At 37.9% G+C, this 25249-nt stretch overlaps 2 protein-coding genes and 1 pseudogene across 2 annotated transcripts; all 3 read right to left on the bottom strand.

The window, feature by feature from the left end:
- Window positions 1–5103: 5103 nt before the first annotated feature.
- On the bottom strand, window positions 5104–6445 carry LOC125313601 (annotated as a pseudogene).
- A 9179-nt stretch (window positions 6446–15624) lies between these two features.
- LOC115743433 (phloretin 4'-O-glucosyltransferase-like) lies at window positions 15625–17354 on the bottom strand. Its single transcript, XM_030678200.2, has one exon. It carries the CDS (start codon window positions 17250–17252, stop codon window positions 15855–15857), a length of 1398 nt encoding a protein of 465 aa, XP_030534060.1. The 5' UTR covers window positions 17253–17354; the 3' UTR covers window positions 15625–15854.
- A 2537-nt stretch (window positions 17355–19891) lies between these two features.
- On the bottom strand, window positions 19892–21588 carry LOC115743434 (phloretin 4'-O-glucosyltransferase-like). The gene has a single exon (XM_030678201.2). The coding sequence runs from the start codon at window positions 21425–21427 to the stop codon at window positions 20030–20032; it is 1398 nt and encodes a 465-aa protein (XP_030534061.1). The 5' UTR covers window positions 21428–21588; the 3' UTR covers window positions 19892–20029.
- Between the last annotated feature and the right edge of the window lie 3661 nt (window positions 21589–25249).

Here is a 25249-nt window from a genome sequence, read left to right as displayed (position 1 = left end):
TCGCAGCCTTCCTCGCGACTGGCATTGATGAGGTCTATCAGGGTTCCCGAACCTCGCTATATCTCGACCTTGTAGCATTCCACGTTGCCGGCCGGATTGAGCCCATTTCGGAGCCGCGAAGGAAGTAGCGAAGAATAAACCTTCGGGAGGCTCGCCGGGCTTAATCATACCGAGGCAAGCTGACACGGCACGGCGAAGAAGACATGCGCATGGTTGCTGAGATGACCCTTAAGCGAATTTGAGGGCCGGATTTATGTGGCCATAGCTCGGAAAAGCTACAAGTGAAAGCTGAGAGGAGCCTAGCATACAGTAGTTTGGCTGCTCTTTTCAATTTTGAGCTAGATTGATGGAACTTTAATTGGAAAGGAAAGTTGCTTGCGTTCCTTATATATGATGATTGGGATTCGAAAAAGTTTTGCACAAATGATGAAGAACTACGCATATGCACGTTTAAACCATTAAAGTTGTATTGATTTGGCATGCTTTGGAGACTGTACCGTAGTCGATAACGTTGGGTTTTCTGAGGCAGAACTTTGAGAAGAACAGGCAGAAAAAAGAGCCATTTGTTTTCTGTTTCATCAACTTGGAAAAGTCATTGATAATGATATGGGAGATTGTAGAACCCAAGTTTTGGGAAGTAAATACATATAAGATAGGATAAACGCTATATCGATTAGCGTACACTTTCTTTTCATTTTTTATTTTATTTTGGGACTGGACGTGAATATGGTTTATTAGAGACTTTATAAGCCATATACCATTTACATCTAGATTTTTCAACTTGTTCAGGCGCCTTGATTTAGAGCAGGTTTCTTTTTCGTTTTTTTTTCCGAATATCTGAAGCAAGTTCACGCGAGAAACGTATTTGCTTTGAGGAGTTAAGTAATGGAAACAATATTTTAGAGGACTTTCTGCAGCATACTTCCTATCCTTCATTTATATGATACAAGACTATTGGGGGTGTCCCACATCGGTTGTGGAAGAAGCTGGGAGTCGGTTTATAAGTGTGAAGGAAAGCCTCAACCTTTAAACTAGCTTTTGGAATGAAAGAGGCCCAAGACCATCCAAAATTGGTATCAAAGCATAGGATTGAATTTCTGGACTATGATTTGGGGCTTTTGCTTGTCCAGATTATTATCTGAATATTATCTTATTTGTAAGATCCTGGTTAGTTTCCTCGTTAATATTACAATAAAGACAATTCTACTATTCGTCTCTCTTACAAACGGGTCGAAATTTATCACATCTTATGAATTCGCCAAACTTTATTTGTGATTTGTCACAATATTTCTTTCATTAGGTCATGAACTAATTTTGGTTTACCAAGTCTCATTGAATCGCTTACCAATTTTTTTAAAATTTTTTTAATTGAGTTACCAACTTTTATTAGGTTACGAACTAGCATTCGTAATAGGAGTGATTACTAAGTTTTATCCGGTTGAGTTACCAATATATTTTGGGTTACCAACTTCTTATTTGAGTTATCTACAAACATTTATTTACTATTTTCCTAAATTATCAGTTTTTTCTTTTTTTTATACAAAAAAATACTTTTCTTATTATTTACAAACTTTTGTTTAACTATCTCACCAATGCCTTAAGTTTACCAATTGCTGTATTAAATTATCAGCTTTTATTTGAGTGTCTTATGACTTTTCTCTGATTATATTACTAATAAGTTTCGTGTTACCGACCCTCATTTAATTTTTTTTTTTTTGCATTATAAATGTTTGTTTTTTCTTATTTGCTAGCTTTTTATTGAGTTATCACTTTTATTTACTTTACGTACAAACTTTTTTAATTTACCAACTCTTTTTAAAAATTACCAACCCCAATTAGAGCCTAATTTATATCGACAAACCCCATCATCTCCCAAAAACCCTTCCCTCTTTTAAAGCTCTCCCGTAGGCTCTCATTTCAATTTCTAAAGTTGAGAGCTCGATCTAGGATGAACTGGAGACCAGTTCAGCCATTTGTACAGTTGATAGCTACCGAGGAGGATGTTCGTGACATGGCTCCACAACCTCTCCCAGGTTAAGTCGCTCTAATTTCTCAATATAGATTTAGGTGAAGATCCAGAGGTTTTATTCTCCCGAGCTAGATATAGATATAAATATATGAGTTTTTTATAGGCATTTGATATGTGTTCTTTCAACATATTGATGTTGGTATATTTGCATGGTGATAGTGATGAGAAAATTGAATCTAGATGCGTACCGTAAGCCGTTACAAATGGAGTGTGAGATCTCGGCGTATGCTCATAATTAGATCCGGTAATAGGATGCCCATCGTTCATGGTGGCAAATATGTTCTTGAGAAATGATAGTGTACTTATAGCAGCATACTATTCATTGTTATTTATTTTCTGGTATTTGCGTTGCTCTATAATTTTTTGGGATTTGCTAGGCTAAGCCGTCTATGTACCTCTAGAGTAATAGTTTAATTAGTGAATGTAATCTTTCTTTTGATTAAAAAAATCAGAGTGATTATCGACTTTTCCCGATTAAGGTACTAGCTAATTTTGTGTTATCAACTTCTATGTGAATTAATTACCCATATTAGTTGTTTTATGTTTATTGTTTATATATATTTACTTGTTTGTATAACTTCTTAATTTTTCTTTGATTTTACCACCAAGTTTTGGATTAAAATCTTTCCTTTGAAGGGGCGTCCCAACTTTTATTTGTTTCTTCTTCAATTTACAAACTTATGAATTGATTTACCACTTTTATTTTTCTTACTTAGCAATCTTTTATTATTTGCGAACACTTTTTAGAGCTTAACATTTTTCTAGTAAAGTTACCAACTCTTATTTCTTAGTTACTAACATTTATCTAGTTTTTGTACTTTTAAATTACCAACTTCTCTTATCTCCAACAAAAAGCACCTTCAGTTATGTTTTAACAACATTTATACATCTTTCTTAGCTATGTCTTGATTTTACCGATTATTATATAAAATTATTAACCTTTTTTGTGTGGCTTACAAACTGTTTTGGAAAAATTTCAAATAAACTCTTGAAGTGCCCTCATTTTCTCAAATAATGGCAAAAAGTGAGTTTTGTTTCAAATAAGGGCCTAAAGTTCTCTCATTATTTCAAAGAAGAGCCCAACCAATGCATTTTCTTCATTTGTCTTTTTTTATATATTTTTTCCCTTTTTATTTTTCTTTTTATTATCTTCTTTTTTTTCTTTTCTTTTTTTCTTTTTTTTATCCTTCCTTCTTGTTAGGGGTCGATCCTAGGCAATTGCCGGCCACCGGTGAGAGCTGAACGAGGCCAACCTCGCTTGGGCAGGGCGAGGGCTGCCTCGCCGGTCTCGCCCGAGCGAGTTGAAGCAAAGGTCTCACGGTGGGGTTGACATGGCATGTGGAGGTTGAAACCGAAAGGAGAGAGAGACTGCGTTATGAAGCCCAATTCCTCTTAGGGTAGGTTAAGCCCAAAGACAAGCCCAGATCGTCCTTCTCCACCGCCATGTTTCCTTGATTTCTTCTCCGTCTCTTTCCCCAGGCAAAATAGAGAGCACCCACGAGAAGTCGGAATAAAAAGAACTGTCCCTTTGAGGAGATTTTTCTTCCTTTGAGGCTGATAGATTATTGGTTTCGCCTTTTTTCAGATAGGTGTCGAGGGTAGCCCTCGCTTGGGCGAGCAGAGGACTGCCCTCGCCACTCTTGCCTGGGCGAGGTGAGGGCTCCCTCGCTGGCCACCGGCAACGAAAAGGGGAAAATTAAAGGAAAAAAGAAAGAAAAAAGAAATGGAAAAAATGAAAAAAAAAAAAGAAGAGGAAAAAAAACTTTAAAAAAATATAAATGACAAAAATGACCTTGATCAGGCCCCTTCTTTAAAACAATTAGGGCACTTCAACCCCTTATTTGAAATTTTTCAACTTTTTTTCCGATTAAATTACCAACTAACTTGGACTACGAACTCTCAACTAAATCACTTACCAACGTTTATTTGATTAAATTAATTAATTTGATATTACTCTTTCACTTTTAGTTACGTTATTTACCAACCCACTTTTACAAGTACAATTTTACTTGAATAAGCATTACTAATTGTTATATGATTTTTTTTCGGTCGAATTAAATGAGTTAGTTACTAATGTTTGTTTGTCTTTTTTAGATTATATACTTTTCTTATCTCTAACAAACAAAAGAATTCTTTTATTATTTACTAACTTTTAGTTACTTTTGTTTCCACACCTTAAATTTACTCATTATTATATGAAAATTACCAACCTTTAGATGGTGACTTAGCATAACCCAATACAAAAATTGGTAGAAAGAAAAAGAAATTTAAATAAACGTTGGTCACCAACTCAAATCAGAGATTGTAGACAATTTTAATGGAGAAAAGTTGATCAATCATTTAAATTAAAATTAATAATCTCATTTAATTGAGAAAAGGAAAATTAAAAATTGGTTAAAATAAGAAAAGTCGATAATTAAGAAAAAATATAAAATTGGTGAATAACTCAAATGAGAGTTGGTAGATAATTTCTAATTCTTCTTGCAAATTATAAAATAGTAGATAATTTCATAAAAGTGTCGGCAAGTTATAATTTCTAATTCGATCAGTAGCACCCTTTAAGTGAAATTTATTGGTGAGGACCAAAAAATGTAGATTTGTTTTTGTACGAAAGAAAAATAGCTATCGTACGTGATCCATGACGTTTCCTCGTAACTCTCCCTTTCCAATCCGACACAAGTGATTTCCGAACGAAAGAAAAATCTGACAGAAGCGTTTGATTGCATCTTGCGTTTCCCTTCCTCAAGTCAAGTCAATGACAGAATCATTTTTCTTCTTATTTGACCAAAAAATAAATTATTTTCTTTTGAGATACTTTCTTTTCCACTTCTAGTGGGCGAAATAAAAGTCTAATTCATACATCAACTCCGTTACAACTCAACTCAGGACGACTTCTAGTGTACGAAATAAAAGTTTATTATTCCGATATGAATGACATTTTTTTCAACAAAAAAAAAAAAAAAAAACTCAGGACAACTTTTAAGGATTAATGCACATTTAAAGTACGATGCCAATATGGTGTCTAGCTACATTTGAATTCTAGCTAGCATATAACATTGTACCACGAATTCTAGCTAGCATGTAACATTTTTAGCGATTGCTAGAACAAACGCCTTAACACTCTTGTCTCAAGATCCACCTTCCTTGCAAGCCTTCATGGCCAAATCCTTCCACTTCCTTGCATTCCTTCTAATTCCATCACCTCTCTCCCCACCTCCCATGACCATTTCCAAGCACTTTTTCATTTCACCTCCCTCAACGCTAATGCCTTCTTCACTGATCTCGGACGCTCGAGCCTCGGCCTTCCACACGTCCATGATAAGCTTCCCGTTCATCATCTGGTTGCCAAATTGAGGAAATGCCAACATTGGAACGCCGCATGCCAAACTCTTGAGCGTCGAGTTGCACCAGCAGTGAGTGAAGAAACATCCCGTTGAAGGATGCAACATGACATCAATTTTGAGAGCACCATGGGACGATCACTCCTCTATTGTCTAATTCCTCTTTGTAAGTGAGTTCATTGTCGTCTCGATCACTCGCTCTAATAATGCCAACAAGAATGGCCGGTCGGTCTCTAGCAATCTGCACGCCATTTCTCAAGTTTGCCCCTTCGATAACCTCACTATGCTTCCAAAGGGTACGTAAATTACCAATGCTTCCTCCTTTGAATTCGACCATAATCCTCAGAGCCCCGTGATGTCGTCTTTGGAAGATTTATCAGACAATTATGAATCTTCATGTCTAGCGGGTGGAATGGTACAACGGACCCGATTCCAACCAAATTCAGTCGACCGATCGCTCTTAATACCTCGAGTTCGAGAGCATCGAAGATGTTCACGAGTACTACTTTTGGATTGTACCCCTCTTTCAGCTTCTCGAACTGGCTTTGCATACGTGGGAGGACAAAAGCATACTTGCTTTCGATGTTGAGAAAGGAGGGGATGTCGCGGTTGGTTGTGGTAGGCCGGGCAATCGTATTAGGAATGTCGTATCATAGCTTTGGCTTGTAACTTTCTTAATAAATCTTCGTAGCCCTTCAAGTAATAGTGATATACGCCGAACACAGTAGCAGGTTGGAACCCAAACAAGAACCGATTGGATTTGAAGGAAACGAACAATGTCGTCGGCCCGTTTGTGTGTTCGGCTTCCCCTTGTAATTAGCGCTTTGAAAAGTTCAATATATACTTACCTTATCAAGAAAAAACAATGTCGTCGGCCCAACGGATCATCATGTGGAGTGCGCATGCAAACCTGAGGCCCCGTCCAGTATCAATGAGGCCTCTACGAGCTTCCGACCCCCCCACCACTTCATCTCGGCCATGGAGCGATCATTGTCATCCCTTGGTTATGGCCGTTGTCATAGCCATCGAAGAACGCGGCGAAGGTCGCACCTTCAAGGCAAACCGGATCAATCATGCGGTGGTGAAGAAAGTGACATGATTGCGGACGCGTGCGAAGCAATACAAGGATAAACTGGGGACGAATCATTATTTCACGAAGAGAAATGACTATGTGACTATCTTTAATTCACTATGAAATTAACAGTCGATTCTAGGCCACAGAATATTAATAAATAATTAAAAATTATTGTGACGTTCACTTCTTAAAAAATTATCGCCAATAATATGCCATTACTCTCACATTCACTCAATGATTATTATGCTACCAAAGCCCCTTCAAGAACTAGCAAGGGAAGTGCAAATAATATGACCATAAGCAGTTATATCGAAAGACATGTCTCTACATTTTACCATTGCTGATTTTTTACCTATTTTTCGTGAACGACTTCGGCAAAGGCTTTTGTTACATTTTTGTTAACAACTTAAAGCTTTCATGTTAGTTGACTGGCTTTTGTCGTAGTATAATTCTTTTATCACTGTTTTTTCACTCACCAACTTGATACTTTTATCTTAGCGTACAGCTGTCATTAAACAACTTAAAGCTTTAAATTACTTTGCGAGAGTTTTCCTCTCGCCAGGTCAATAACTAGTTTTAATTCAAAAAGTCTCGTTTGAGTTACTTACAAACATTTATTTGATTTGTTAAAACTTCTTAATTTTTTATTGAGTTACCAACTTTTTTTTATCTGACTCACCTGCTTGTACCAACTTTCTTTTAGAATTTAATTAGCGCAATTATCAACTTTTGAGAAAATTGTCAAAAAAGCTCTAAACCTTTCACACTTTTGCCAATTCAATCCTAAATATTTTCACCTCTTGCTGATTCAAGCCTATTGACCGGAAATCCTTGACGTGAACGCCAGGCATCCTACTTGGCATCGCCGATGCTGAAATGGATAATTTTTAATGATTTTTAAAATATTTTTATGAAAAAAAATTCAAAATTTCTTTTATTTTATTGATTCTTTTTCATGTTCTAGCTGCCATGCTCGATGCCCTACCGGAGGGGCCGCCGGCCTCCGGGCGAGGGGTCGCGATCCTCGCCCTCAAGGGCCACGGAGAGGGCATCACGGCCCTCGCCGTGGCCAGCTCTGGTTAATGCCCAAGGTTTGGTGAGGGTCGCTAGCCCCTATCGACCCTCGTCCGGGGGCCAGCATCCCCTACCGGGTCTAAATCGGAGGGGCCATTGGCCAAGGAACCCAGCAGATGAAAAAGAAGAAAAAATTTGAATTTTTTTTATGAAAATATTTAAAAATCATGAAAATGTATCCACGTCGGCACCAACGGTGCCTCGCAAAGCGGCCGACTTTCACATTAGTGATTTCCTATCACCGGGACTAAATCGGCAAGACGTGAAAAGGTTTAGAACTAAATCGGCAAAACTTAAAAGGTTTAGGACTAAATTGGATAATTCCACCCCCCTTCCCCCCAAACTTTTATGCAATTAAGTTACTAACAAGTTTTGCATTATGATCTCCTATTTGATTACCTACTGGCATCACTTGGTTCGTTTACTTTATCAGCTTCTCTTATTAATGACAACAGAACACTTATCTTATCATTCACAAACTTTTATTCACCTTCGTTACCAACTCTCATATTTAATTGCCAATTTTTATCTGAGTGATTTATGACTCTTTATTATTAAATTACCATTTAGTTTTGAATTATCAACTGTCATATAAGTTAGTTATCTTGCCACTGACAAACTTTTATTCACATATTTTACCAACGACTTAAATTTGTCAATGAATATATATAATACTAACTTTTATCTCAGTGTTTTGTAACATTTTTTCTAACTAAAGTACCAATTGGGGTTCGATTACCAACTCTCGTTTAAGTTGCTTATTAATGACATTTATCAATGTATTGAATTTTCTATTGAGTTATACGCTCTTTGGCCCTTATTACGAAGCTTTTGGATTTACTAATTGTTTTTTGTAATTACCAACGCCTAATTAGAGTGATTATCATATTTTCTGAATTAAGTTACCAACTAATTTTGGATTATAAACTTGTATTTGAGATAGTTACCAATGTGTTTTAAAATGTTAACTTCTCTTATCTCTTAGCAAAAGAAGCTTCTCCTATCGTTGACTTTCATTCATGTTTAACATTAATGGCTTAAACTTACCAACTAATTTATGAAATGATCAACTTTTTTTTTTTTTGTGATTTACCAACTTTTCTCCATTTAAATTATTACCTAACTTTGAATTATTAAATATAATTCAAATTCCTTACAAACTTTTATTGTTTTTTTTATAAAATTTACTAGCTTGTCATGAGTTACCACTTTCATATCCTTGATTATTGTTGTGAGGAAGCAAACGATCGAACAATAAAATAGACAGAATAAGAAAATAAATAGGACACCGGATTGTGGTTCGATTGTAGAGACCAATGTCCATGGGGAGAGTAGAAGCGAATTTCACTATAAATCAAGTGATACATGGAGATTACAATTGACACTCGAATCACTCAAACACTGTCTATGTTTTCCAGCCTCAATTACATCAAACAACTTACCAAGTGTTTAGCCCCAAAATTCCTCACTAAATAATCTCTCAATCTTACTAAGGAATTAAACACAAGTCTTACTATAAGATTTAATCGGTTTCGACACTTGAATACTTGATGTAATTTCACGAGAATATCTACCGCCAAGCACTCGTGAAGAAAACGGCGCTTCAAGAATTTTTTTTTTTTCTTCATGTCCAACGGCACAAAAACCTTGAGAATATAAATATGCCCACTGCGTGAATCAAAGAAGGTGATCCCATAGTGGTCAACTAAGCCAAAGTTGACCAAAATATGTTGAAGTTTTCTATTCTGCTATTTTCTTGCGGACTCCAAATCGGGAATATGATTTTCGTGTATATCAAAAGTTCAAGTTTAATATTATCTTTCTTTGGTTGACAATCTAGAGTACCAAAGTAGATATCAAGCAAAATATGAACTATCCAATTTGAAATATTTAGATTTTTGCTTTGAGCTCAAATTCGAGATATTTTTTAACAATCTCCACTTTGACTCAAAGTTTGAGCCAAGTCACAATCGCTTTGCTAAAAAATTCAAGCTACATTGCTACACCCCACAGCTTCCATGGGCTCAACCACCATAGATATCTTCCAAGTCCAAGCTGCACTTGAACTTCGCTATAACCGCAAACCTCATCAGAACACCAATTGCATATGCACATTTAAGCGCTTCACAAGGACTTTCCGATATAAGCTCATCTACCATAGATAAATAAAATCATTATTGCATTCATATATGTCAGGAGACCATAAATGTACCTTGTCAATATCAGCAATTATAACAACCGTTAGCTCTATGAGCTCCACCTCGCGACAAAAACTATTTATGTCGATTACTTCGTTAGTACTTGCTATCCGAGGAGTTTCTAATTGCAACTCCACCTTAAGCCGAACACCGTCCGGATCCGTATGGACACTACTATAATCACTTCTAGCCAGAAGTATAGGAGACTCGTCAAATGTAACTTCTCTGCTGATAATAGGTGAATTTAATTCCGAGCACCACAATCGATAACCACGCCGATCTTGTGCATAGCCTAGAAACATGCACTTTCTTACCCTTCCATCGAGCTTACCATCATTAGCTCGAACATAACAAAAGCAACCAAATATTCTAATAACAAAATAATCAGCAACGTTACCCGACTGCACTTCTTCGGGAGTCTGACATCCAATCATAGTCGATTTGGATCTATTCACTAGGTAGCTCACTCTACTAAGTGCATCCTCTAGGAATCTCCTAGCCATAACAGCACTAGAGAGCATTTTGTAAGCCGTCTTTAGTAATGTTATACTCATCAACTTTGCAATATGTTGTGATTCACTAGCACTAGTGCAATGTCTCAGTATGCCTTCTTTCATGCAGAATTCATTTAACAGCTCAAAGTAAAACTCTATGCTTTTGTTAGTCCGTACATGCTTGATCGTTTTACTAGTCTCCTTTTCAATCAAAGCTCTTAACTGATTGATCATGACCATAGAATCAAAACATAATCACCTAGGTCTTCCTCGAGTAGTTATCAACAACCGTTAAAATAAATCTGACACTCTTCCTCAAAGGAAATTGCGACGAACTACGAACGTCCAAGTAAAGTAATTCTGTAATTTTCGTGGTTTCTTTGACAGCTACATTAAACTGCACTTTTCGTCGTTGAACTAAATCACATCGCATGCATACACTCAATTTGTCGACAATATAACCACATAATAAATTTCTTTCACTTAGAACCTTCAGGCTTTTATCTTTAATGTGCCCAAGACGCATATGCCCAATTCGGACTCTCGAACAAATGCATTCGACGTCTTCGTAGCGAAATCTATCACTGTCTCATCTTGAAGCTCATACATGCCATTATACTTAATTTCTTTCATTATCACGAAGGCACATCGAATAATTTTCAAAACTCTGCATTCTAAAGAATATCGACACTCGGCTGAATCTAGGGCACTCAAGGAAATAAGGTTTTTCTACAATTCCGAAATATATCCAACTCCAGTCAATGTCCTCATAATACCATAATACATTCTGAATCTAACATTGCCAACACCTACAATATCGCATTTAGCATTGTTCCCTAACTGCACTTTACTACTATCCGTATACTAATAAGTAATAAATTAGTTCCTATTTGGCGTAGCATGAAAAGAACAACCAGAATCCATAATTCAATTCGTCAAAAGACAAATCCTCAGTGGCGGATAAGACAAAATCAGCATTATCCGAATTACCGTTAGTTACAGCTGCAACATCATCCGCATATTCAATTCTAGGTCCTTTATTCTTGTCATTTTTCAGCTTAAGGCAATCCCTTATAAGATGTTCTCTCTTACCATAATTCCAACAGATAGCACCATCGGTCCTAAACTAACTACGTTTGTTCATGTTTATACTACTTCTGCTAACACGAGTTCCATTTTTTCCTCTATTTTCACTTAGTAAAGCAGTATATACAAATTCATTAAATTCTCTTATACGGATGTCCTCACTCAGAATTACATCTCGAATCCCATCAAACGTCAAACTTGTCGACCTAGAGGAATTACTAGCAGCAGTAATAATAGTATTCCAACTACCAGATAATGAGGATAATATAATCAAAGCACATACCTCGTTTTCAAAGTCAGTATTAATTGAACTCAATTGATTAATGATCACGTTGAATTCATAGACATGATTAACAATCGACATACCTTCGCTCATCTTTAAATAAAACAAACGTAGTATCAAATAGATCATGTTGATTTCGGATGGCTTCTCTTATATATTTGACAAGTCTTTCATCAAACTCGCATTAATCTTCTCCTTCACGATATTAAACGTGACGTTACGAGTCAACGTCAGCCGAATAATACCCATTGCTCGTCTATCCAACAATTCTCTATCAGGTTGCTTCATCGACTCTGATTTCTCCCTAAACAAGAGTACATCTAGCTTGCAATCCAGTCATGCACCAACAATCTTGCTTCTTAGTCCAATTCTCACAAGTTTCCCGTCGTTGTAGTTTTTTTCCCTGGTGTTGACCTTGGTGTCCTTTACCATCCAGTCATGTCGCAGTGTCCTATTGGTAGTTCATTGGTGTTTGTGGACGCCTCCTGTGCCACCTTTTTCTCGTAGTCAACTCCTCGTGATGAGAAAACGCCAACCGACCAAATCCTGTGGATGAGGAAGTAGGATCCACGTAAAAGCCCCTAGAAAACTGAGGAATTAGTTGGCTGCACAGATAAATGACTTTTGTCCCAAGTTTTCCAAGACCAAGAACAGTGCTTCCTAGATCGACTACAGTTATAACCCAGGAAGGAATACGGTTTGGCACCGCATCGACCATTTCAACGTGCTTGCGCATCGCATAGCAGTCTGATTGGGAGTAATGATTAGGCCACTTAAGATTAGATGTGTCCATAGGTACCGAAGTACAGTTAGATCGCTTCGAAAGTTATTTAGGGCGTTACTTGGCTTGATTCTTTGCTATATTTTAAGAACATAGTTTCTTCTTATACAAATAATAATCAATCTGTATCTTCCAAAAACAAAAGTCCTTCCCATCAAATTTATCAAATTTCACTTTAACTTCTTCTATGGCCGTTGATTCGCTTCAACTCAAGCAAGCCTTGCTCCGATACCAATTCTTTGGACGAAAACAAGCGATTCAACAATAAAATAGACAAAACAAGAAAATATATCGGACATCGGATGTACGTGATTCGGTCGTAGAGATCTTCGCCGACGGGAGAGCAAGAACGAATTTCACTATAGATCAAGCGATAAGTAGAAATTACAAATCACGTTTGAGTCACTCAAACACTCTCTGTGTTTTCCAGTCCTAATTACATCAAATAACTCATAAAGTGTTTAGCCTCAAAATTTCTCACGAAATAATCTCTCAATCTCACGAATGAATTAAATGCAAATCTCACTCTAAGATTTAATTAACTTTGACACTTGAATACTTAATCTAATTTCACGAGAATGTTCACCGCCAAGCACTCGAGAAGAAAACGGCTTCAAGAATTTTTTTTCGTCCTCACGTCCAACAGCACAAACCTTGAGAATATAAATATGCCCACTGCCCGAATCAAAGAAGGCAATTCCACAGTGATCAACTAAGCCCAAGTTGACCGAAACATGTTTAAGTTTCCTATTCTGCCGTTTTTTTTTTTTTTTTTTTTGGGACTCCAATTCGGGAATATGATTTTCGTGTATATCAAAAGTCCAAGTTTGATATTCTCTTTCTTTTGTCGACAATCTAGAGAACCAAAGTAGATATCAAGCAAAATAAGAAATATCTGATTCGGAGTTTTTAAATCTTCATTTCGGGTTCAAATTCGATATATATTTTAACACTTACCAACTTCTAAATTTACAAACTCTTTTTAGATATTAACTATTCTCTTAACATGTTACCAAATGGTTTTGCATTACCAGATCTTATGTCTTTATCTGTTATCAAAGTTCTTTTTTTAATTTTTAATTTCTATATTTTCTTATCTTTGACAAAGAAAACCTTTTTCTTATCTATTATAAATTTTTGTTTATCTTTTTTAGCAACATCTTAAATCATTATATAAAATTATTAACTCTTTTTATGTGACTAAACAATTTTTTTCAGATTAAGTTGCTAACTAATTATGGACTCTAATTTTTATTTGAGTAGCTGACTATATGTTTGTTTATAATTTATCTAACTTAATATTGAATTACCACTTATATTTACGTTATTTTCCAACCCCTTTGCTACAATTAAATTACCGGCAGAATTGGCATTGCTAACTCATTTTTGAGCAAGTTACCAATAATATTTGGTTCTTTTTTAAAATTATCATTTTTTCTTATCTCTGACAAAAAAAAAAAAAAGAACTTATCTTATGCTTCCCAACTTTCATTTAACTTTCTTATCCAACATAATTTTTATACTATTTATACGAAAGTACAAATGACTCTTTTTTTTTGCCACCAAAAGTACCAATGACTTACTAGTTACTAACTCTATTCTTGGTTAAATAACCCAACAGAAAATTTGTTAATTGAAAAAAAAAAACAAAATAGACATTGGTTATGAACTCAAATAAAAGTTGGTAGATAATTTAGTTGGAGAGAAGTTGGTAAATCACTTAAATAAAAAATGGTAATTGCGTATAATAGTTGGTAACATAAGGCACAATTGAAAAGTAAATTGGAGGTAAGAGGCAAGGAAAGTGGGTAGCCAGATGGAAAAAAAAGAAAACTTGATAAGTAAATCCAATGAGAGTTCATAACCTAGTTGGTAACTTAATTGGTGCAAATTGGGTTGGTAGTTCCTTTAAAAAGTAGATAAATTTAAAGCGTGGCTAATGGGAAATAAAAAAAAAAAGTTTGTTAATAATAAAGAGAGGTTGAAACACTAAAAAGAAAGAGAAGCTTTGATAAGCAACTCAAATTGAAAAACTGAACAAAATTTAGAAATTAACTTTAATCTACGTTGATGATATTAAATGAAATATGGAATATTGGAAGCATTGGTATTCATTACGTAAATAAAAATTGACAAATTACTAAAAAAATTGTTAATTTTGTAAATTATAGAATAGTTTACAATTTCATAAAGGTGTGGTACCAACAAAATTCACTGGCTTTTGTGACACGGGACTACGACTCATCGTAACTTTCCCTGCCACGCTTCCATCATATCTAAAGTCATGTCCTTTGACTGAACGGGACATGTCTCGGTCGTTGAATTTTGACCATTCAATCTGACACAAAGGTTATGATTGCATCTGGCTTTTCCCTCCCTTGTGAAAAAATCAATTTTTTCTTTCACAAAAATGGCAGCACAGACGAGCTTCTTATTAATATAAAGAGCTAGAGTGTAATAAAAATCCCAAAGTTTGGTATGAAAATGCCATCAAATTTTAAAATTTTTAATAAGTATAATTAAATTTTGAAACTTATCACATTATTGCTATCAAGTTATTTCAATTATTTTATATAATTTGGCTAATGAAAAATATTGAAGTGATTTTGGCTCTTGCTAGGCCAGGTGACCCTTGCCTCGATCTATCAAGGGTTCGCCGGCCCACTAACCAGGGTCTGTCGACCATTTCCCCACTATATCCCGCCGTTTTGGGCAATAGTGGGGCGGCAACAGAAGCGATGAGGCCAGCAAAACCACTTGAGTTTCTCCTTTTTTTTTTATTTTAAAGTTTTGCTTATTTTTACTACTAAAAGTCATATTTGGATCAAGACGACATCGATTTAGTTTCATGTTTCCCATTATAGCAACGTCGTCGCCACATAGGATAGAGAAAATAATAAAAAAATCAAGTCGGTATTTTTTGTTAGTTAATTTGGATAGAGTTAACAGAAGAAGTTGATTGCACCAATTTAACAAATATTAAGACTTAATTGTATTTTTTGAAAGCTTTAAAAAAGATTTAAGATGCCGTTTCACTTTAGTGATAAGTTTTAGTACTTCCAGTATACTTATCTCTAATTAAAAAAAGCTGTTGCCCTCTTATAAAAACAATGAACTATTTATATCGAAGGACAATGACACTCAGGAACCGGTCAAACAGTTTGGAAAACTTCAGACCTCCTATGTATTTTTCCCTAAATTGAGAAATGTCGCTCAACATAGCAAATAACGTTTTGATGGTAGCGGCATAAAAGTGGAATAATTCCACCTATAAATTGAATAATAAAATCGACTACTAAAAGAATGACTAACTGTCGAGAAGGCTTATTTAAAATTCTTTTCTGTTATGCTTTTAGTACACGAAATAAGAGTCCATACCATACATCAACGATGTTGCCACTTAACTTAGTACAACATTTAAAAAAATTCATGCACATCTAAACGACGGCACGAACATATAAATTCAAGCCAACATATATAATTTCATCATGAATTAATCTACTTTAGCGAATTCTTCGACAAAGGCCTTGAGACTTTTGTCCGAAGATCCACCTTCCTTGCAAGCCTCCAGGGCCAAACCCTTCCACTTCTTTGCATTCCTTCTAATTTCGTCACCTCTCTCGCCACCTCCCATGACCATTTCCAAGCACTTCTTGATTTCACCTCCCTCGACCCTAATGCCGCCTTCATCGATCTCGGACACTCGAACCCCGACCTTCCACACGTCCTCGACGAGCTTCGAGTTCGTCATCTGGTCGGTAAATTGAGGGAATGCCACCATCGGAACGCCGGAGGCCAAGCTCTCGAGCGTCGAGTTCCACCCGCAGTGAGTGAAGAAACACCCTATCGAAGGATGGGACAAGACCTCGGTTTGAGAGCACCACGGGACTATCACTCCTATCTCGTCTAATTCCTCTTTGTAAATGAGTTCGTCATCATCTCCGTCGCTCTCTCTCATCACCCACAAGAATGGCCGGCCGGCCTCCAGCAATCCGCGCGCTATTTCTCGCTTTTGCGCATTCGAGAACTTCGCTATGCTTCCAAAGGCCACGTAAATTACCGACGCTTCCTCCTTTGAATTCAACCATTGAACATAATCCCCAGAGCCCGGAAAGAGGTCGCCTCTGGGAGATTTATCCGAAGAATTATGAGTTTGCGCATCTAGGAAACGGAACGGGACAAGGGGTCCGATTCCAATCAAATTCAGCGTGCCGATCGCCCTTGATATCTCGAGTTCGAGAGCATCGAAGGTGTTCGCAAGTACTACGATTGGATTATCCCCCTCTTTAAGCTGCTCGAATATGCTTTGCATTTGAGGGAGACCAAAGGCATACTTGTTTTCGAGGTTGAAAAAGGAGGGGACGTCGCGGTTGGTCAGCGGTGGTAGGCCGGGCAATCGTATTAGCGACGTCGAATCGCGGCTTTGGCTTGTAACGTTCTTAATCACGTCCTCATAGCCATTGAAGTAATGGTAGTATATGCTGAACACAGTCGCCGGTTGAATCCAAACGAGAACCGATCGGATCCGAAGGGAACGAGCGACGTGGTCAGCCCAAGGGAGCACCGTGTTGAGTACGCACGTGAACCTGAGGCCTCGTCCAGAACTAAGCTCGATGAGGCCTCTAAGAGCTTCCGACCCCCGCTGCTTCAGCTCAGCCATGAAGCGCTCGGCGTCATCCCCTAGCTGATACCCGTTGTCGTAGCCGTCGGAGAACGTGGCGAAGGTTACACCTTCAAGGCAAACCGAATCGATCATGCGACGGCGGGCAAACACGGTGGTGAAGAAAGTAATGCGACTGCCGGCGCGTGCGAGGCGCTCGGCTAGCTGGAGGGCCGGGTTTATAGAGCCTCGGCTCGGGAACGCCACGAGGAGAAAGTGGGGAGGCGCCATGATTATAGGAGCTAGCTAGCGAAGTGCAGAAATGACGACGACATGGAAGAGGTTATATAGAAAGACATGCCTCGTCTTCAACATAGGATCAGTCAACATTTAAGTTGAAGTTTCATATTGTATGATCACATTATGATGAATGATGTCAATCGCAAATTTGCCGGATGAAGTCAATTACTGGGTAAGGACGTGCATGGCAACACTTTTACTTTAGAAATCAATTTTCGGCCGGAAGTTAATTTTAGTACTTCGTTCTTTGAGCGAAAGTTGATTTTTCTACTCTTGGAGGGAAGTAATTTTTTTCTTTTCACTTCTTTCAATGGCTTAAAAATTACTTCTGAAGCAAAAAAAGGTTCTAAAAGTAAAAAAAATAAAGTTATGTAATCAAACGAATTTTTGTTTTAGAAGTTACGTTACTAAATGAATTTCTGCTCCAAACATATTTTTTAAGTAGAAATTCTACTTCAGAAATATTTTCATATACGCCTTAAGTGGCGACTACGTGGAAGAGTTGGATTTGATTTGGTTGGATCATGTTGAGTAATGTGTCGTTATTGGAGGGACGTTGTCATTTTTTAACCTGTTTTTCCATGTACGACATGGTCAAAGGCTCTTGTCGTGAGATTTGAAATTCATAAAATTTTTATTAAACAACTTAAAAGCTTTTATGTTAGGGATGTGCCCATTATGTCAGACCACTCGATTCGGTACGTCATAATTTGCAAGTCAAAGTCAAACATGGCTGCCCCTGAAAATCAACAGGCAGACCAAACCTTCTGCCCCACAAAAGTAGAAGAAGAAGAGAATTGAAAGACAAGTTAAAGGTCGCGCATGATAACACTTTTATTTCAGAAATTAATTTCTGATCAAAAGTTAATTTTTTTATTTTTACTCAAAAGTATAAATTAATTTCTGATCATAGAAATTCATTTGATAACGGTTAAAAATTTATACTTCTAAAATATTATTAACAGAAAATCTTCTATGAAGAATTATTATCGGCAATGAAAAAATTTCTACTTTATTTTTAAAATTTTAAAATTTCTTTAAAAAAATAAATTTTATTATTAAAAAATATTATTTATTTTTTACTCCAGTGCCCGAAGAAGGCAACTCGGCGGCGACGGCCTATAGAGGGCGGTGGTTGGTAGTGGGCGGCCGCGGTGGTGGTCGGCGATCATGGTCAACAACGTGCGATGGTCGGCGATCACAACCGGCGGAGGGCGGTGGGAGGCGACAAGCGATGGTCGGCGGTTGGTAGTGGTCACAGGCGGTAGCCGGCGGTGGTTAGCGGGTGGTGGGTGTCGATGGTTAGCGGTGGGCGGCAATAGAAGTTGGTAGAGGCGGGTCTCATCGAAAAGAGGGTGAAAACGTAATGAAAAGAATGTGAGGCGAGAAGCACTTTGTAAGTTTTTTTTTTTTTTTGTTCAAGTAGTACTTCTTGAGTTTATAAGCTACTTTTTTTAACTTCTCAAATTGGAGAAAAAATAACTTCAAAAATGAATTCACTTCAGAAGTATAAATTTTTTTTCAGAAGTAAAAGTTTTTACTAAACAGATTTCGCCTTCAGAAGTTAGATTACCAAAAAGATTTATACTTCATAAGCACTTCCGAAGGCGAAATTCCCTTCCAAAAGTGCTACCATGCGCACCCTAATTAACTTGTGATTTTAGGTTTAGGCCTTGAATTTCTACATGGGTTTGTTCATTTTCTGGCCTTGTTCATTCGTTGAGAATAGCCAAGTCCAAGTACCAATATATACACAATCATCGGCAAAATGTTGCGAATAATTGTAAGGAAAATTATCTAAAAAGCTCTAAATTTATTGCACTTCAGTCAATTCAATCCTAAACTTTTCAATTTTAACAATTAAGTCCTCAATTGTTTTACATTTTGCCAATTAAGTCCATTCGACCCATTTTGATCGGAAATCGTTGAGAATGAGATGGTATTAGTTTTTTGCATTTTGATTTTTTGTTTTCCTTTTCTTCTTTGCTGGTGAGGGTGAGTGACGACCCTTGCTGGCCGCGAAGGCCTCGCCCAAGTCACATCGCCCTGGGTCGGAGGGCCCGTGAAGGCCCCAGGAGAGGCCACCGCGGCCTCACCGATCACGGGTAAGGGCCTTCACGGCCCTTAATAGTGGCAACAGAAATTCATTTATTAACACAGTTTTTGTGGGCCCGTGTGAAATATGGGTCACTTAAAAGTTTAAAAATGGGTTAAAAATGGTTGAAATGTTAAAGTCTAAGTTTATATGGGTGTTATAGGGGTTTGATGCAAACCCATATTCAGCCCATTCAATTTGAACCTAAAATGTTTGTAAACTGTGAAGGCCTCGGGCGAGCCTCGAGCTCGCCGGGATCTGGCCGATTAGTCGCTGTCCGCCAATCATCTGTCGTAGATCGAGGTCGCCATCTGCTTGTCACCGGTCTCCGTTCGATGGTCGTCGGTCGTCGCCAATCGCCGGCGACCCTTGCCGAACTTATGTCTTTTTCTCAAATTAGAAAAACATCAATCCAAATAGTGAACAATATACCAGCAGCATCAAAATTCGAATAATTCACCTGTTATAAATGGAATAATGAAATTGACCACTATCAACAAGGCTCGTTCAAACTTCTTTTATTTTCGCTTTTAGTACACGACATAAGATTTGTCCTTATCCATACATGAACTATAATGCCACTCACATTGGTACAATTTCCAAAGATTCATGCACATTTAAAGAACGGTACGAACATATAAATTCAAGCTAACATATTGCATTTTGTCGTGAATTAATCTACTTTTGAGAATTCTTCAACAAAGGCCTTGAGATTTCTGTCCGAAGATCCACCCTCCTTGAAAGCCTCCATGGCCAAATCCTTCCACTTCTTTGCATGCCTTCTGATTCCTTCACCTATCTCTTCACCTCCCATGACCAATTCCAAGCACTTCTTGATTTCGCCTCCCTCAACGTTAATGCCTTCTTCATTGATCTCGGACACTCGAACCCCGACCTTCCACACGTCCTGGACGAGTTTCGCGTTCGTCATCTGGTCGCCAAATTGGGGGAATGCCACCATTGGAACGCCGCACGCCAAGCTCTCGAGTGTCGAGTTCCACCCGCAGTGAGTGAGGAAACATCCTATCGAAGGATGCGACAACACGTCGGTTTGAGAGCACCATGGGACTATCACTCCTATCTTGTCTAGTTCCTCTTTGTGAATGAGTTCATCATCATCTCCATCGCTCTCCCTTATCACCCACAAGAATGGCCGGCTGGTCTCTAGCAATCCGCACGCCATTTCTCGCTTTTGCGCCTTCGATAGCGTCGCCATGCTTCCAAAGGCTACATAAATTACCGATGCTTCCTCCTTCGAATTCAACCACTGAAAATAATCCTCAGAGCCCCGAAAGAGGTCGCCTCTGGAAGATTTATCAGAAGAATTATCATTCTGTGCGTCTAAGAAACGGAGCGGGACAACAGGCCCAATTCCGACCAAATTCAGTGTACCGATCCCTCTTAATACCTCGAGTTCGAGCGCATCGAAGGTGTTCACAAGTACTACTTTTGTATTCCCCCCCTCTGTTAGCTGCTCGAATTGGCTTTGCAATTTTGGCAGAACAAAAGCATACTTGTTTTCATGGTTGAAAAAGGAGGGGACGTCACGGTTGGTTAGTGGTGGTAGGCCGGGCAACCGGATGAGCGACGAGGTATCACAGCTTTGGCTTGTAACGTTCTTGATCACATCCTCATAGCCATTGAAGTAATAGTAGTATATGCTGAACACGCTAGCGGGTTGAATCCAAACGAGAACGGATTCGATTTGAAAGGAGCGAGCAACGTCGTCGACCCAAGGGATCACCGTGTGGAGTGCGCAGGTGATCCTGAGGCCTCGTCCAAAACTATACTTGATGAGGCCACTAAGAGCTTCTGACCCCCGGCGCTCCATCTCGGCGTAGAAGCGCTCGGAGTCAACCCCTGGCTTACGCCCGTCGTCATAGCCATCAGAGAACGTGGTAATGGTTACACCTTCAAGGCGAACCGGATTGATCATGCGGCGGTGGGCGGACACGGTGGTAAGGAAAGTGACGTGACTGCCGACGCGCGCGAGGCGCTCAGCCAGCAGGAGGGCCGGGTTCATAGCACCGCGGTTCGGGAGCGCTACGAGGAGAAAGTGGGAAGGAACCATGACTTTAGGAGCTAGCTAGGGAAGTGCAGCTGATGAGACTATGGAAGATTTTTATATAGAAACTCATGCCTTGTCTTCAACATCGAATGGAATATTCTTTAATTTTTTCAGTATTTAGTTTAAAGTTTGATTTTGTATCCTTTAAAATAGCCGCCTCTCTCATACCAAGCACAGAGAAGACGCCCTTGGTCTTTGTTGATGGGACAGTGGACGGCATTATTTGATTAGGTCGTGATACTTTGGTTACCGATGAACACTTCGGTTACCGATGAACACTTCGAAAGGCGACATTCTCGAGCCTCCGGCTCTTTCAATCCAACTTCAGAAGAACCAACTCATTTTATAAAGTTAAGTTAGCCCCTTCTCCTTCAAAAGATACAACACGATTACGTTTTTATGGGAGTATGATCTTACGAAGACAAATAGTGTCTATCGTAAATTTGATGGACGAATAATGCTCATGTCGCAATTCAAGGACCCACATTTTCATATTTAACCTATTTTTCATGGAATTTGAAAATTCAATCCTTTTTTAATCAATCAAACAACTTGGAAGCTTTATGGTAGAGAGAGACAGGCAAATAATGTCAGACCACTCAATGTAATTCCGTGGGGGAGTTAGCCACTAGGCCCACTACTTTTTCTCCTTTTCAACACTCTCAGCCATCACTTGCTAGTCAAATTCAAACATTTGACTGCACATGAAATTGTTCGAACGAAAGACCCACCGAACCTTCTCCCCAGGAAAAAGAAACAACCGACAAAGAGAAAGAGAAAGAGAAAGAGAAAGAGAATGACAAACAGAAAACGAAATGATTAAGAGAAGCTAATTAACTTATGATTGTAACTTCAGGCCTTGAATTTCTGCTCGTGCCTGGCCATGTACTGGCCTTGTTCATTTGTCAAAAAGAGCCAAGTCGAAGTTTAAGGTCGTGATGAATATAGCAGCTTTAAAGAGTACTCGAAATGAATTTCAATGCAGAGATAATCGGATCTGAAAGCGCGATTAACTTCCCAATTTGTGTAGAGAGCAATAGCTTTGCTTGTAGGGATGACATCAGGCAAAACCGTTCCACACAAATCCAATGGCCCGTCCCCGATGGTCAAGATAGTTGGAAGAGCCAGTCGCTAGTCGTCCTATGTACCCGCCGTTTAATGAAATTGGTGACTGTTTTGTGAAGCTCGTGGCTAAGCATTTTAGAGACTAACCCTAACTGCTATCCTCAAAGAGATATATTAGGGATGACTGTCCCGCCCCTTATAGCTACTTCAAAGTTCCGTCCCCATCTACTTGTATCTACAGGAACTATTCTGATCGGTTCTAAAATGTTATATTGTGAACGGTATGAGGCGTCACTCTAAGTGCTAATTAAGAGCGGTCGGTTTCAAGATTGGTAGGAACCAACTTGTTAGAGGAACGATCTAAGGAACCAACTTGGCAATGGACCATGGTTCTAGATCTGGCGACAAACGAGCTCGGCCGTGAGCGACTATGAAGGGGGTGAATTGTCGATGATTTGTTGTAAAGCAAACAAAGTGATGCCTTCTTTCTTATTTCACATAGGAAATATGGAAGAGCGTGGGCCAATATATAAGTGTCAAGTGTGAACTATGAGATTTTGTTAGACCACTGCTAACCGTTACGAAAGCTTAAGCTTTTAAATAAATGTTTCACACTTAGTCTGGTCTTTTCGCTTAGTACTAAGCGTGTAAATATTTCATTGGGGAGACAAGGAGCCCGAAAAGATTTGAACTCATGAGTTTTTGTTCTGATATCATGTAAGGTTTTGTGGGACCACTACCAACTATTCCGAAAGATTAAATTTTTAGATAAATACGTGATTTAATATTTAATTACTCTAACATGGATGTCTTCTATTGTTACAAATGAAGACAACGGGTTGAGTGGGCTAAATCCTACTCTACCAACATACTGGTGTGTGATTATTAAACTATTGCGTATCAGAATTGACACTAATCAATGATCGTTATTTTTTATAGGTGTGATCGCTTTACGGAGGAGTTGCGGTTATTCTTTTTAATTTCAAATTTTTATTTTTTATTTGTTACAACCTTTGAAATGTTGTAATTTTTTTTTTCCGGACATAACAGTTTTCGGACATAAAGAGTTAGATCAACATTAATAGTTTTTCTTGGAGATGAAGAATTTGGGATAAGAACACCATGAGTGACAAAAGTTGTGTACGACGCTTACTTTAATGTCAAAAGTTTCCATCGAATCACTTAAGTGCCAACTATGATCTTATTGGCCAGAAATCTGATGTGGCATTTTTTATTATTAATATTTGAAGGCGACATGGCTCGCCGGAGGCCCAATAGCGATAAAAAAAAATAAAAGTTGAAAAAATAAAATAAAAATACAAACTTAATTAGATTAAGAAAATAAAAAGCTAAAAATTCCAAAAAAAAAAAAAGACCCGTACTAAAAGTCTTAAAACTTCTCACGAAAGTACAATTAGAGTCCTAAAAATTACAAAAAAAAATGCATTTAAGTCCTAAAATTTGTTAAATTGGTGCAATTGAATCATTCCCTTAATTTTAAAAAAGATTTTAAAAAATTTAAATTAAATTTAAAAATAGCCTTAAAATTTTAACGAAAATTTAAAAAATTTAAAAAGGGGGGACCAACGGAGAAAATTTTTTATTAGCTTTTTAAATTTTTTAAATTTTTTTAATTTCCTCCCTTTTTAATTTTTTCGTTAAATTTTTAACCTTGTTTTTAAATTTAATCTAAATAAAATTTGTATTTAAAAAAAATAGTTTTTAGCAATTTTTAAATATAATTTTTTTACTTTATTTTAGTTTTTTAAAGTTACAAAGTCCATGTGGGCTTCATTTTTTAAAATAATGTAACTTTATATTAAAAATTTAATTATAAATGCCACGTATTAATTTTGGCCGGAATATCTCGTCGGATGCACTTAAGTGATCATTTTTTTCTTCGATTTGGCATTTAAATGATCCGACATAGAATTTTGATACTAAAGTGAGCGCCGTACACAACTTTTGGTATTTACGGTGTTTTTCTCCCTAAAGAATTGTGTCCGAATTTATAGTTTTAAGACATGAAGAGTTGTAATCTTTCGGACATGAAAAGTTGTGTTCTTTTCAGAATAAGATGTTTGTTCACCAAGGTTTTGGCTGTCATATATTCAACGATTCTATTCAATATTCACTCACAAACAACTTTCTTTCCAAAAGAGTAATACAACCATCTTTTTCAATTGTTTCCCATTGAGAGTTTTTGGAAATTCTCATTCCACGACTTTGTTGTATCCTGAAGGATTTTTGCCGGTAAATATTAGCAACGTCGTAGTACAAATAATTCCTTAAAAAAAGTGAATTCAGTTTCAAAGTTTGATATAATTTCTTCCAATTCGTTCACTAAGTTCCCCAAAATGGCTCGGGCATGGACCATGGCTCTAGATGTGGCGAAGGACGAGCATGGCCGCGAGCTACGATGAAGGGGTTAGCTTTGATTGTGAGCAGTGGTGATGATAGAGGGGTGGCTCAGCCATAGACCTCCCAATCTGTCAACGGATTAGCGTCACCGTGAGCAACAACAAAGTGGTGGCTCGGCCATGACGAGAGAGTGGCTCGGGCATGGACCATGGCTCTAGATGTGGCGAAGGACGAGCATGGCCGCGAGCTACTATGAAGGGGTTAGCTTTGATTGTGAGCAGTGGTGATGAACTGATGATAGAGGGGTGGCTCGGCCATAGACCTCCCAGTCTGTCAACGGATTAGCGTAACCGTGAGCAACAACAAAGTGGTGGCTCGGCCATGACGAGAGAGAGAGAG

This window comes from Rhodamnia argentea, chromosome 1, assembly GCF_020921035.1.
Source record: "Rhodamnia argentea isolate NSW1041297 chromosome 1, ASM2092103v1, whole genome shotgun sequence".
In the NCBI taxonomy this organism is placed as follows: Eukaryota; Viridiplantae; Streptophyta; class Magnoliopsida; order Myrtales; family Myrtaceae; genus Rhodamnia; species Rhodamnia argentea.
Note: the sequence above shows the minus strand (reverse complement) of the source record. Positions and strands in the feature narration are given on the sequence as shown.

What these genes read in the sequence shown, in the direction of transcription:
- LOC115743434 (XM_030678201.2), bottom strand. Translation starts at nt 21,427, where the DNA reads ATGGTTCCTTCCCACTTTCTCCTCGTAGCGCTCCCGAACCGCGGTGCT.
- LOC115743433 (XM_030678200.2), bottom strand. Translation starts at nt 17,252, where the DNA reads ATGGCGCCTCCCCACTTTCTCCTCGTGGCGTTCCCGAGCCGAGGCTCT.